Source organism: Drosophila bipectinata, chromosome 2L (assembly GCF_030179905.1).
Source record: "Drosophila bipectinata strain 14024-0381.07 chromosome 2L, DbipHiC1v2, whole genome shotgun sequence".
NCBI lineage: Eukaryota > Metazoa > Arthropoda > Insecta > Diptera > Drosophilidae > Drosophila > Drosophila bipectinata.
The window spans coordinates 1,520,033-1,534,329 of record NC_091736.1 but is presented as its reverse complement, the minus strand read 5'-3'; the positions used below and the strand labels follow the sequence as shown (position 1 = coordinate 1,534,329).

The 14,297-nt window shown below is 40.4% G+C and overlaps 3 protein-coding genes across 8 annotated transcripts; all 3 read left to right on the top strand.

Moving 5' to 3' along the window:
* Nucleotides 1-4,374: 4,374 nt before the first annotated feature.
* Nucleotides 4,375-10,745, top strand: LOC108131128 (arylalkylamine N-acetyltransferase-like 2). 6 transcript variants are annotated; one of them, XR_011442087.1, is made up of 2 exons: nucleotides 4,375-4,467; nucleotides 5,315-7,725. XR_011442087.1 is itself a non-coding variant. In XM_070277358.1 (2 exons), exon 2 carries the CDS (start codon nucleotides 10,025-10,027, stop codon nucleotides 10,652-10,654), a length of 630 nt encoding a protein of 209 aa, XP_070133459.1. In that variant the 5' UTR covers nucleotides 4,430-4,467; nucleotides 9,998-10,024; the 3' UTR covers nucleotides 10,655-10,745. The 6 variants fall into 6 exon arrangements, 2 of the variants coding, with proteins under 2 accessions (XP_070133459.1, XP_017105348.3); XR_011442088.1 differs by lacking the exon at nucleotides 5,315-7,725 and adding an exon at nucleotides 4,668-5,308 and having other exon boundaries at nucleotides 4,404-4,467; XR_011442085.1 differs by lacking the exon at nucleotides 5,315-7,725 and adding an exon at nucleotides 4,668-5,308 and having other exon boundaries at nucleotides 4,404-4,564.
* On the top strand, nucleotides 7,884-10,025 carry LOC108131129 (arylalkylamine N-acetyltransferase-like 2). Its single transcript, XM_070277359.1, has one exon. It carries the CDS (start codon nucleotides 9,034-9,036, stop codon nucleotides 9,703-9,705), a length of 672 nt encoding a protein of 223 aa, XP_070133460.1. The 5' UTR covers nucleotides 7,884-9,033; the 3' UTR covers nucleotides 9,706-10,025.
* A 335-nt stretch (nucleotides 10,746-11,080) lies between the features above and the next one.
* Nucleotides 11,081-13,901, top strand: TM9SF4 (transmembrane 9 superfamily protein member 4). Its single transcript, XM_017250271.3, has 6 exons — nucleotides 11,081-11,239; nucleotides 11,388-12,607; nucleotides 12,667-12,894; nucleotides 12,948-13,131; nucleotides 13,196-13,334; nucleotides 13,393-13,901. Exons 1-6 carry the CDS (start codon nucleotides 11,234-11,236, stop codon nucleotides 13,491-13,493), a joined length of 1,878 nt encoding a protein of 625 aa, XP_017105760.2. The 5' UTR covers nucleotides 11,081-11,233; the 3' UTR covers nucleotides 13,494-13,901.
* The last annotated feature ends 396 nt before the right edge of the window (nucleotides 13,902-14,297 follow it).

Below are 14,297 nucleotides of genomic sequence, written 5' to 3'. Positions count from 1 at the left end.
AGAGGAGTACCTTAAACGATTTCTAGATCGATTCTTCACCATTCTGCATCAAAATCCTGAGACAAAATATTTTTTCAATTTTTTGTCCATTTTTCGTGATGGATCCCTTGAAAATGGGGTTTTCCCCTATAGGGCCCACAGTGATAGCTGTATCTTCCCCGATCCTGATCCGATTCTCAAGAGGAGTACCTTAAACGATTTCTAGATCAATTCTCCACCATTCTGCATCAAAATCCTGAGACAAAATATTTTTTAGATTTTTTGTCCATTTTTCGTGATGGATCCCTTGAAAATGGGGTTTTCCCCTATAGGGCCCACAGTGATAGCTGTATCTTCCCCGATCCTGATCCGATTCTCAAGAGGAGTACCTTAAACGATTTCTAGATCGATTCTTCACCATTCTGCATCAAAATCCTGAGACAAAATATTTTTATTTTTGTTGTCCATTTTTCGTGATGGATCCCTTGATAATGGGGTTTTCCCCTATAGGGCCCACAGTGATAGCTGTATCTTTTCCGATCCTGATCCGATTCTCAAGAGGAGTACCTTAAACGATTTCTAGATCGATTCTTCACCATTCTGCATCAAAATCCTGAGACAAAATATTTTTTAGATTTTTTGTCCATTTTTCGTGATGGATCCCTTGAAAATGGGGTTTTCCCCTATAGGGCCCACAGTGATAGCTGTATCTTCCCCGATCCTGATCCGATTCTCAAGAGGAGTACCTTAAACGATTTCTAGTTCGATTCTCCACCATTCTGCATCAAAATCCTGAGACAAAATATTTTTTAGATTTTCTGTCCATTTTTCGTGAGAGATCCCTTGAAAATGGCGTTTTCCCCTATAGGGCCCACAGTGATGGCTGTATCTTCCCCGATCCTGATCCGATTCTCAAGCGGAGTACCTTAAACGATTTCTAGATCGATTCTCCACCATTCTGCATCAAAATCCTGAGACAAAATATTTTTTAGATTTTTCGTCCATTTTTCGTGATGGATCCCTTGAAAATGGCGTTTTCCCCTATAGGGCCCACAGTGATGGCTGTATCTTCCCCGATCCTGATCCGATTCTCAAGAGGAGTACCTTAAACGATTTCTAGATCGATTCTCCACCATTCTGCATCAAAATCCTGAGACAAAATATTTTTTAGATTTTTTGTCCATTTTTCGTGAGAGATCCCTTGAAAATGGCGTTTTCCCCTATAGGGCCCACAGTGATGGCTGTATCTTCCCCGATCCTGATCCGATTCTCAAGCGGAGTACCTTAAATGATTTCTAGTTCGATTCTCCACCATTCTGCATCAAAATCCTGAGACAAAATATTTTTTAGATTTTTTGTCCATTTTTCGTGAGAGATCCCTTGAAAATGGCGTTTTCCCCTATAGGGCCCACAGTGATGGCTGTATCTTCCCCGATCCTGATCCGATTCTCAAGAGGAGTACCTTAAACGATTTCTAGATCGATTCTCCACCATTCTGCATCAAAATCCTGAGACAAAATATTTTTTAGATTTTTTGTCCATTTTTCGTGAGAGATCCCTTGAAAATGGCGTTTTCCCCTATAGGGCCCACAGTGATGGCTGTATCTTCCCCGATCCTGATCCGATTCTCAAGCGGAGTACCTTTAACGATTTCTAGATCGATTCTCCACAATTCTGCATCAAAATCCTAAAACAAAATATTTTTCATATTTTTTGTCCATTTTTCGATGGGGAGATGGGGTTTCCCTTGAAAATGGTGTTTTCCCCTATATGGCCCACAGTGATAGCTATATCTTCAACAATTCTCATCCGATTCTCAAGCGGAGTACCTTAAACGATTTCTAGATCGATTCTCCACCATTCTGCAGCAAAATCCTGAGACAAAATATTTTTTAGATTTTTTGTCCATTTTTCGTGAGAGATCCCTTGAAAATGAAGTTTTCCCCTATAGGGCCCACAGAGATGGCTGTATCTTCCCCGATGCTGATCCGATTCTCAAGCGGAATACCTTAAACGATTTCTAGATCGATTCTCCACCATTCTGCATCAAAATCCTGAGACAAAATATTTTTTCAATTTTTTATCCATTTTTTGTGATGGATCCGTTAATAATGGCGTTTTCCCCTATAGGGCCCACTGTGATGGCTGTATCTTCCCCAATTCGCATCCGATTCTCAAGCGGAGTGTCTTAAACGATTTCTAGATCGATTTTTTACCATTCTGCATCAAAATCCTGAGACAAAATATTTTTTAGATTTTTTGTCCATTTTTCCTGATGGAAAAACATTCTTATATATATATTTATATATATTAAGACATTCTTATATATTTTAGATTTTTATCTTCCCCTCTTTCTTCTCTCTTCTTAAAAAAATCCTTTTAAAAAGATTTATCAAGTTCCGTAATTTATTCTAGTCAACCCTTTCAAATAACTATATCTCGCCCATAAAAACCTCAAATCACTGTAGAATAATTTTACTGTCATAACCCTCACATTAAGAAAACTTGATAGGACTACTCTTAAGACTAGTTTTAAGTGCTGGGGGCCTTTTATATACTATTTATAACTATGTATAGTACAAACACCCGGGTCGAATCAACACATACGTAAGTACAAACATATATATAGCTATATTTTACGATTTTGGGCCCTTATCCTCGCATTCATTTCCTTACGCTTTGAGCAAATGTCACGAGGGAGAAAAAAAAAGGAGAAACAAAAATTAAGGGAGGACTAAAACAACTTTATTGCCACACGACCTCGAAAAACTGTAAAACTGCTGCTGTCATTTCAAATTTATGTGACTTTTGTGACCGACTGTACCAGGACGGAGGGAGAGCACACATGGGTCCTGCGGATGTCCTGTTGCAATTCCTTTGCGCCAGAGCCAGCCATGTTTATGATATGGCGATGGTGCAAATAGTTTGCTAATTTTTCCTTTTCGGAAATTAGAGCATAAACTTTTGTTGTTGGCGCTCTTAAAACTTGCAGCTCGCTTCCGCACATACATATAGAAGCGTAAAACATATGCCCAGTGGCGTCGGTGGTGTTTCTATTAAAAGGGATTTTAAGAACACAAATTCATTACAGTTTTGGTTGCTCTCCTAGAACCAAACTAATTAAATTACACAGGTACTTTTAGGGGGAAGCTTCGTGGGGCCTTCAAACGCCACTGCTGCTTCATGTTGCAGACCAAAAACCAACTCGCTTAACACTTTACCATAAGAATCGCAGCTGCAGTTCCGACCCCAAAACTGAAAAGCTGCAACCAACAACTTGCAGCACCAGCAACAATAACGTGCGGGGGGCGGCCCAAGCAATTTATTTGCTTTTCGTTAAAAGTTTATCTTCTTTTTTGGTTTTGGTTTATTATTAACACCACACGCATATAGAGCGGGGGAGCTGCAGGACGAAAGTGAGACCAGTTTCTGTGGAGGAAAGTTGCTCTCTTTTGGGGTATTGTTGTTGCACTTTGGCTCCGTCTCAAAGTAAAAGTTATGAGAGTTCCCCAGCAAAGTTCCTGCCTGCAGTTTTCACTTGTTTTTGTTTTTAGTAGTGCTGTTGTTGTCGCTTTTGCACTTGCCAGAAAGCTTTAATTACAGTTAAGCTTAAAATCATATGCAAAAGTTGTTTAATTGTTATCAATGTCAGGTTGCGGCCCGAAACTTGCAGGATCACTGAAACTTAGAACGACCTTTGGAGCTGTCTTCAATTCAACAATTCCAATTTCTAAACCAAAACTTTGGGTGTGTCCTTTGGAAATAGGAAATACTTTATTCCAGTTTGTTTAACCTACAAAAGTTATCATAACTTTTAGCATCTTTTCTTTGTATTATTAATATTTTTAGTATTCTTAACATTCGTTGTGAACATTAAAGCAACATCAACAATATCACATACATTATTCAGCAAAAAATACCCACGATTTTATTGTATTAATAATTCGATTAACCGTGCATATTATTTGGTGATTTCATAAAATTTTAACCACCCCAAAGAATACATTAGTATTCGGGCAGTTCAATATGCTCCAGCCGGAATGTATTTGCGTGCGGATGAAAATAATGATCAACCAATATGGACACAATTTTTATAGTGACAACCCAACAGTAAATTTGAAATGATTTTTTTTGTTGGCCATATTTGCACATCGCGGAACAACAACCCGAACAACAATGGCGGACACGAGGGTGGCTGTGCGCCTGGAACATTACGTATACGAGGTGTGCATGCAAAATGCGCGATATGCATTGACGGGAAATTGGCATTTGTGTTACTTTATTATTTCTCGCTGCCGGAGCTGGCAGAGCAATACAGCCTATTTTTTCATCGACAGAATTGTCGCGAAAGAGGCCTGAAATTTGCATGCAAAAATAAATTAACAATTGCTGGAACTGAATCAAAATGCCGAGCAAGCAGAATCATAACAATAGCGCCCCCACGGCAGCTGCGGGAAAATGCTTTAAATTTCACCAAAAACATTGCGAGTAAGTGGATTTGCCTGTTACACTTTGTATGCAACAGTTTGTGGCCAACACACACTCACAGATTGGAAATCCCTCCTTGAGGTTCGAGGCGATCAAGGCAAGTTCAGAGGGCCCAACAAACTTTGGCACACTTTAAACTTTAAACACACTCAATTAGATAAAATAAAATGTTTAGCTAACTTTTATCCCGGCCCTTCCAGGACACAGCTTGACCCAACGGTCAAACTTTCTGACTGGCTGAAAAATGTTTGAGAAGCCAAAACAAAAAGATACCAAAAAAACAGCACAAATCTCGCCAAAATAGGAAGCAAAAAAAGTTGTTACAACTTTTGGCAATTATCTTGGAGGAGAGTCAGTCCATAATAATATAGCCATGGCCTATGGCCAGTTTATCCTTATGTGTGCCTATACAAGAGTGTATCAGAGGATGTATGGCGAAAACAATGCCAGTCTGTCAACAACAAAGTTGCCGCCAGCTGCAGTTGATGCCAACTATTTTTATTTTTCTATTTTTTTCGGAGAGAGGCTAAAACAAAACTCCCTCCTTTCCTTTTTCCGCAAAATCCGTTGCATACTTTCGAGTTCTCTGCCACCCAAACACATTCCCCAAACTTAATTGGACCAATAATGGGTTGGCTCTAATCCTTTAAGTGCTCTTTAGTTGACACTCTGTTAAAGTTTTTTCAACTTCCCTTTTAAAATTTCAGTAAAAGCTCTTTTCATATTTGACTAAAAGTTCTTTATTTGTTGGCTTTAATATTTAAATTTAAAAGATTATGGCATATTTTATAAACTCTTGTTTAGCCCACTGACTTCCAAAAATTTTTATCATACTGAAAACTTCCAGTCGTGTTCATTTTCGAAAATGAATACTTTCCAATACTACCAACGTAATGAAGCTCTCAGTTTCAAAACCTGGCCAAAAAGTGCAAGCAAATCGCATTCATAACAACAACAATCGCTTTTACGGAGGACAGACAACGAAAGTGGCAATAATGCGATAGAAGCAGGCGGCAAAGGGGAAAAAACAGAATCTTAAAATGGGTCAACGTGGCGTATGCTTAATGTCTTTGCCGCTTTAATGAGCCCGACACCACACACCCTCACACTCGGGAGACTTGAAAGCCAGACAAGAGAAAAAGGGAAAAGAACAGCCAGGGATGCCGGCAGCTTCTAATCAAAGAAAGTAAGTGTCTAAGAGCTATCAAAAGAGAAAATATATAAGACGCTGAATACTGCTTGGCGCATTTGCTCGACTTGGCAGTTTTTCTTCTTTTTTTTTTTGTTAACAAGTTTCTTATGCTATGGCTTGGCCCGGCTTATACAGTCAACTTTTGTTATTCTAAGGAAAGCAAAAAAAATCGTAGTGAAAGCAGAAAATGCGAAGAGCGAGAAGAAACGCATAAAAACTTGTTGAGATTTATCTTGCCACACGCGAAGAGCACTGCAAGTTCCCAGCTGAAGCACCTCCGCACCACGGAGGGGCCACCACCGCCACCACCGAGCAGTGGCGTCATCATCTAACTGCATTAGAGCTGCCGTTGCATACTTCACGGCGCATATGCCAGTTTATTTATGGCCCCGCCACCAGCCCGGCGCGAGCGTTTAAGCGCCTTAAAGTACGCAATGCGCACTGTATTCGTGCCGCAACTTCTTGCCACTTGTTGTGGCAGATGTCGCTGCATTTCCAGCTCCCTCATGCGTGGGCTTACATTATGAGAATCCGTGGCACCGCCAACCCTTGACTGACTAAGTAGACACAATGATGTGCTTGGGACTGGCACAGTCATTAAACATGTCATATGGGTCAATGAGTTCTCCTAGCGGAAGCCCTCAAGAGCTCTAGACTTTTTGAGGATGTTTTTTAATGTTTTAAACTATTGCATTTGAGGAGTTTGCCACCAAACATATTGCGGAATTTATAATTAAACAACACACTTGCACAACCACGACACTGTTTCTGAAAACAAATTTAAACAATATTTGAAGAGTTTAATATTATTAAGAGCTTCCAAAATCGCATTTGCGTGTCGCCACAAACGGAGAGTGCAATCAACCATTGTGGCAGCAATAGCAGCTGTCCACGGGCAACAAGCCACTTGCAGTTGTTAGAAACAATGGATGTGGACAGAACAAAGCGCAAATACCGAAACCAAAATTCATACAAAATAAATTCACAATGCCACGAAGTAGGGTAAACCAGGCGTTAAAATATTCCCCAGCAGAAAACAATACCCATGTTTTTATCAATTGAAGTTCTATGTTATGTTTCGATATCCGCAGTGGGTGGTGTTTTGTAAACCGGAATATCTTTCTATACCCTTGATAAAAGAGAAGTATAGAGAAGGAATCAGCGACTTGCTGGGGGACTGAAAAGATGATATACACTATACATTTACATAACATATATGGTATATGTATGTATATAGCTCTTCATTTAAATCATGGCTGGGAAGATTCTATACCTACCTATTTAGATACATAAAGCTATATGTAGAAAAAGTAATATATCTTTAGAAAGGTCATCAACTCTTCCGGATACTCTTTACAATAAAAAGAGTGCCTGAAAAATGTATGCCAGATGTGTAAAGTATTTTTCAGACTATCCAGCTTCCTTGGGTAAGGACACCCGGAATGGTGTCAAACAACTGTTGAGCTGCGCACACGATCCATTCCAACTGGCCAACAAACACACAACAATTTGTATTTGTTAGCATTCAAATAACCGGAAGCGATACGCTCAGCACAGCTACAATGAATCCGCAACAGGACGAGGACCAAAAACAACAGTCGAAAACTAGCAAAATGCAAAACGGAAAGCGAAACAAAACAAATGGAACGCCTGGGCTGCTCCAGTTCTATATATTCTGACATTGGGGAGGATACACCGAGGATACACAGAGGAGAACCGAGAACCGAGGGGCTCCCATTTGCAGAGCCAAGCTAAACTATCAATAACACTTAAAAGCTTTTTCAAATATTTTTCATTCGTTGTTTTGTCTATTTGCTGCATTCCGTGCATTTGTAAGTTTCTGGCGCACCATATTTATTATTTGTTATTTGCTTTTTATTTATTACTGAAAATGTTTTTCCTTTTACTTGCCTCGCTATACTCGTATTTAAAAATGCAATTTTGTCCGTGTTGAAATGAAGAATATTCAACGCCATGCAGTGCGGACTTTGGACTCCAGAGTTTCATGAAATATATGCCAAGCTGAATAAATATTTTTTATATTTATGGATATATACATACATATGTTGTATGATTCATATATGATTCATATTGTAAGCCATTTTAGGTTTTTGATATTTTGGTCAATTTTCTTTCTCTAAAATCAATAGAAATGGGTTCTATGTCTTTAAAAATATGAGCAATTCCGGAAACATGAAGTATTTTGTTTAATTTTGTGGTCTGTGTTTAATATTTATCTTTATTGCTTTTAAAGATATCCTAATATTTATTCGATTTCCGTAATGTTTGAAAATTAAATGAATCTCAATAAATATATTAAATTGGTATAATTATACTTTTTACCCTCTTATTTAACTAATTAATATATAATGTGAATTATCCCCCGCAGGCCAATGCACATTATTCAAATTAATGCAATTTTTAAAGCCGATTTGATTTATACAAAGAGGACCCCTATATTTAAAAATTGTCTTATATACATGCAATCCCTGCCTATATATGTACGTTTCCTAGGTGGAGTATGTCCTGGCAGACATTTTATCTGACCGAACGGGTCAAGCATCAGTTCATTTTATTGACATAAATGTTTATGTTTATTTGTCTGTGTTTAAGCATTAATGTTTATCGTTATGTTGATCCTGAGATGGGTCTCCTTGTTTCACTTGTCCGCATTGTGTTTGCCATTTGAATGCAAACAAAATCAAAAACAACTTTGTGCAAATGCACAAAAGTCAAATGTGTATTACATCTGTTTAATGGCGCACATGTACACTCTGATATTAAATAAGTGGGCCTCGGATAATGAGATTTTAAATTGGTTTAATTAAATGGTTTTGTTTTTAGGAATTGTATCCTGTAATCGTGTCATTATGGGGCTAGCAATAATTGTTTAAATTATTTTGTGTTTTCTTGACTTTCGTGTCATTGCCTAAGTTATAATTTTGATCAAAAGTGTGCAACGCAGTGAAAGGAGACATCTCCTACCCCATGAAGTATATATAATCTTGATCAATACCAACTTTGGTAGTTTTGAAAATGGAAGCTTTTTTTGATTCTTAGGGGAATTTTTAGATTTTGTATTGCAATAAATTGGTTTTATTATGATATTCTCATAAGGACCGTCCAACTATATTTCATGTTTGCGATATGTATCCGGTTTGCAAGGGTATATGTATCAGCTTCGGCTCCGCCCGACGTTAGCTTATCTTTCTTGTTGTAAAGTATTTGTGGTTTACTGAAATTGTACCTCTACTGATAATGTACGAAGTGTTATAAAGATTAAAAAAATATCTGCCTCGGTAGAGCCAAAAAAAAACAGCACGTATTAGTTGTTAATCTCTTGTCGAAGCCGAAACACAAGAAAGACTACTAAAATGATGCTTCCGGAATCAAAAAATGGTATAACCATACGAATCATGACCGTAGAGGACTATAAAGAAGTCAAACCCTTTATGAGAGAACATTTCTACTACGACGAACCCTTGGGAATAGGAATAAACGTGCCCCTGCACCTTCAAAACGAGGCGGAGGAGGACCAGCATCATTTGGATATGATCCGTCAGGGACTCTCCCTTATAGCAACAGAAGATAGTAACCCGGAACACGTCGTGGCTATTGTTTTGGCGGAGAAACTGGAACCCCATGATATAGAAAAGAATCGCATATATGCCGAGGAAAAAGAGGATAATCTCTTGGGCCGCATTCTGCGGCTCATGGCCAAAGTGGAACGGGAAGCAAACGTTTTCGAGCATTATGGCGTTACCAACTTCCTGAACTCTTACATAACCGCTGTGGCTGCCCCGGCGAGGGGAAAGGGTCTGGGATCTCGTCTGGCCAGCACACTTATTGAGCTGGGCCGGTCCCGGGGATTCCCCGTGATGGCCGCGTACTGCACCAGCCACTACTCCGCCCAGCAGAAGGACGCCTTGGGCATGGAGTGCATTTACACCCTGGCGTATGCCGACTACAAGGACGATCAGGGCCGTGGGATGTTCACCCCACCCGCCCCACACACTCATATACGAGTAATGGCCATGAAGCTTTGAATAAATTTATGATTATTCGAATAAAATAAACTGCCATAAGTTATTTAAATAAAATCAGCTAAAAAAATACTAGGTATTTTACTTTATTATACATTTTCTTAAAAGCATCGTTATCTTTCGAAAGTTTTAAAAAAGGCTGACGTATACAGCTTTTAATATTGCCTTTACAATGCTATCTATCTACATATACATATGTATACTTAATCAGATTACAACGAAATTAAATGCAACTGACTTGATTAGTTACTTTCAAACCATTAGAGACTAAACATCTTGAAAAATGTTACCCCAGACAAAGGACGGCATAACTATCCGCATCATGAACAAGATGGACTATCCAAAGGTGAAACTCTTCATGAGGGACAACTTCTACTACGACGAGCCCATGGGAATGGGCGTACATGAGCCGCTGCACCTTCAAAACGAAGCGGAAGAGGACGGGAATCACTTGCATATGATCGGCCAAGAGCTTTGTCTGGTAGCCACTGATGATACAAATAAAGGACGCATCGTGGGAATCGTTCTGGCAGAGCGTCAAGTACCTGGTAACATGGAAGACCATCGCATTTACGCGGAGAGCTCAGAGCATCATCTCTGGGGTCAAAATTTGCGATTTCTATCAAAGGTCGAGAGGGATGCTAACCTTTTTAAGCGATTTGGCGTATCTGAACTGCTTTACTCTTACATAACCGCTGTAGATGCCAAAGTGAGGGGGAAAGGCTTAGGCTCCCGCCTAGCTGCTAGTCTTATGGATCTCGGCCGCTCCCAAGGACTTCCCCTAATGGCCGCCTACTGCACCAGCTATTACTCTGCCCGCCAAAAAGCAGCCTTGGGAATGGTATGTGTGCATTCATATCCCTTTGTGGATTTTAAGGACAAACAGGGACATGTTGTGTTTAACCCACCTCCGCCACACACTCATGTCCAGGTTATGGTGATAAGACTTTGAAAAAATGTTAAAAATGTTAAAATTAAAAAAATTGTTCATGTTCCAAGTTTAAACTTTAAACTACCTAAATAAATGCATTGATAAAGCATCATATTTACGTTTCAGTTTTACGTGGAATTAGGTTTCAAATACTATAGCTGTGTAACTTTATTTATGCTTTTAAGCCGATACAAAAATACATTTTTTAAATATTGCCGCCAGAATAATCGATAGACGCTCTTATTATCACAAAGGTGCCATCTCGAAATAAAATTTTGTAGTGTTGGATAGCGACAGCGCTAGCGATTCGTCATCGAGTCAAACAAAAAAATATAATTTTATTGCTAATTTCTACAAATATAGTTCATGTCATAAAAAAAAAAATAAATCAAAATAAAATTATTAATAATTTTCGATATGTATTAAGAGTTATATCGGCTTATATTTTTTTGAGGAATATCGATAGATTGATATTTTGATAAATTATCAACAATCCTAGAGCCAACCAGGAGACACAAAAACTAAAAGTTTTAAAAACTAAAAAACACTAAAAACAAACAGTTTAGTTGTTCCTCAACCAGCACAGTTATAGGCGTCCAAATGCAGGTGAGTTGGCCGCCAACTGCGGTCGGCGTTATTCCCGCCGGAGGCCATTTCAGGGTTCTTAGCTACGTCGACAGTGAGACACGCAACCAGAACAAATGGCTGGAAGAAAGCAGGCAATGCATGTAAATAAAAATATATCCTTTTTCAGTCCTGCTGGCTGCTGGGCCTGCTGGTGGTCCTCGGTGGCCTGGTGGCAGACTGCTTCTACGTGCCCGGCGTGGCGCCGGTGGAATTCGTCCAAGACCAGAAAATCGACGTAAAGGCGGTGAAAATGACCAGTAGCCGCACACAGCTGCCGTATCAGTACTACTCGCTCCGCTTCTGCTACCCTAAGAACGGCACGCTGATTTTCAAGTCGGAGAACTTGGGAGAGGTGCTTCGCGGTGACCGGATCGTCAACACACCCTATGACGTGAGGATGAATCAGCAGGTCAACTGCCGGCTACTGTGCAACCAGAAAGACAGACCCCTCACCTGGAGCAAAGAGGACTCTGCTCTGGTTGCGGAACGCATCCAACACGAGTACTTCGTGCATCTGCTGGTAGACAATCTTCCGGTGGCCACTCGCATCGTAAACGTGAATAGCCCATCGGAAGTGACCTACGAGCACGGCTACCGTCTGGGCCAGGTTGACGGGGAGAACATCTACATCAACAACCACCTCAAGTTCATTATGTCCTACCATATGCACACCAAAGGCAAGTACCGTGTGGTGGGCTTCGAGGTGGAAACTGTTTCGGTGAGTCACAAGGAGCTAAAGTTCCACGGCGACACGTGTAACTTCCCGGACAGCGCCCGACCACAGCTCGTCAACCCTAACGGAGAGACTCAGCTGTACTTCACCTACTCCGTTGAATGGAAAGAATCCAAGGTGAGCTGGGCCTCGCGTTGGGACATTTACCTAGGCATGCGCGATGTGCAGATTCATTGGTTCAGCATCATCAACTCCTTGGTGGTGGTGTTCTTCCTCTCGGGCATCCTCACCATGATCATGATCCGCACCTTGCGTCGGGATATCGCGAGGTACAACACGGACGATAACATCGAGGACACACTGGAGGAGACGGGATGGAAACTGGTGCACGGCGACGTGTTCCGACCACCCAAGAACACGCGATTCTTCTCCGCGATTATTGGCAGTGGCATCCAAATATTTTTCATGTCTCTTATCACCATCTTCTTCGCCATGTTGGGCATGCTATCGCCATCGTCGCGAGGTGCTCTGATGACTTCTGGCATCTTTATGTACGTCTTCATGGGCACCATTGCCGGCTACTATGCAGCACGTCTCTACAAGACGATGAAGGGGCGGGAATGGAAACGGGCAGCCTTTCTCACGGCTACTCTATATCCGGGCATTGTCTTTGGGTAAGGAACTAAACCCTGTTTTTGTTGGAAGATTAATAATCTTAACATTTATTAATCAGCACCGGATTCATTTTGAACTTCTTCATATGGGACAAGTCCTCCAGTGGAGCTGTACCTTTCACTACCATGATCTCGCTTCTGCTACTCTGGTTTGGCATCTCTGTGCCCTTGGTGTATCTGGGCTTTTATCTCGGCTACCGGAAGCAGCCGTATCAGCATCCCGTGCGCACCAACATGATTCCGCGGCAGGTGCCAGCTCAGCATTGGTACATGAATGCGGTCTTGAGGTAAGCCAACTCAATGGAAACCACTTGTTTTTGCTAATCCCATTTCTTTTTAGCACTCTGATGGCTGGTATCTTGCCGTTTGGCGCCGTCTTCATTGAGCTCTTCTTTGTATTCACGGCCATTTGGCAGAATCAATTCTACTATCTCTTTGGCTTTCTATTCTTAGTGTTTTGTATTTTAGTAGTTAGCTGTGCCCAGATCTCCATAGTCATGACCTATTTCCAACTGTGCGGAGAGGTAAGAGTCGTCAATTCCATTATAGTCCTTTAAAGGTTAAAGTTCTTATCTTATCTTATTGCAGGACTACCGCTGGTGGTGGCGAAGTTTTATTGTCTCCGGAGGCTCCGCCGTCTATGTGCTCTTTTATAGCATTTTCTACTTTTTCACCAAGCTTGAGATCACTGAATTTATCCCAACCCTTCTCTACTTGGGCTACACGGGTAAGTGACATCACCGAACCGACTAATTAACATATTAATATCGTCTTGTTAAACAAAGGCCTCATGGTGCTCACTTTCTGGCTACTGACGGGCTCAATCGGCTTCTTCGCCGCCTATGTCTTTATTCTGAGAATCTACGGAGCTGTGAAGATCGACTAGACGTCTCCTGGTCGTCTCCACTCACCAACCACGCTGTACACCAAACTATCCTTGCAATATCACTCGATCATAAAAATACTTATAGAGCAACTGTCCAGGTGCGCCTGATAAAATGAACGAATTGATAATCCGACGATTATATAATCTGCGCTAATGTTCCCCTTCATGTCCCAGCTTCAGAAAAGCACCGATTGAGTAACCACTTGGTATGATGACACCTCATAGGTGGCTCCTTTTGAGAGCGTTGCGTTAGGATACATTCTAGAAATGTCTTATTTATACATGTATGTAAAGAATCTAATCTAAGCAACAGATATAAAACAAACAAAAATTAAATAAACTAAGCTTAACTGTACGACACCTGCAAGTGTAAGTTTCTTCGCAGGAAAGTTTAACTTATTTCCCAAATGCTATTTTTTTTTATTTTCCACTCAGTCGACTTTAAGGCGTTGTCGCGGGTAGATATAGAAATCTGATTTCCCAATGGGTCGCTTATTATTCATTATTTTATTTGTGAGTTATATCCTCGTTATGGATATGGTTTTTGGATTTGGCCTCGTTGGGACTTACAAAGTAAGTGAAAGTGAATTAATCCTTTTATTTTGAAGTAAGACTTTCTTCCTAGAAACGCAAAATGACTGTAAAATCACGAATTATGACAAACGTTAGCGTTGGAGTCTACAGAACCCTCCAAAGCTTTATGCCATTTGAACTAATTACCAACGCATCAGAGTTCCAAAAAATAAATCCAGGAATTTGGTAGTTTAGAATGAATATATGTTTATCAGAAATATAAAACAATTA

Excerpts from the sequence above, each read along its gene's own strand:
- LOC108131128 (XM_017249859.3), top strand. The coding sequence starts at position 4,496 with ATGCAACAGTTTGTGGCCAACACACACTCACAGATTGGAAATCCCTCC. Across the intron at positions 4,565-9,997 it reads TGAGGTTCGAGGCGATCAAG|ACAAAGGACGGCATAACTAT; the intron begins GCAAGTTCAGAG and ends ATGTTACCCCAG.
- LOC108131129 (XM_070277359.1), top strand. The coding sequence starts at position 9,034 with ATGATGCTTCCGGAATCAAAAAATGGTATAACCATACGAATCATGACC.
- TM9SF4 (XM_017250271.3), top strand. Across the intron at positions 12,608-12,666 it reads TATCCGGGCATTGTCTTTGG|CACCGGATTCATTTTGAACT; the intron begins GTAAGGAACTAA and ends TTTATTAATCAG. Across the intron at positions 13,132-13,195 it reads ATTTCCAACTGTGCGGAGAG|GACTACCGCTGGTGGTGGCG; the intron begins GTAAGAGTCGTC and ends ATCTTATTGCAG.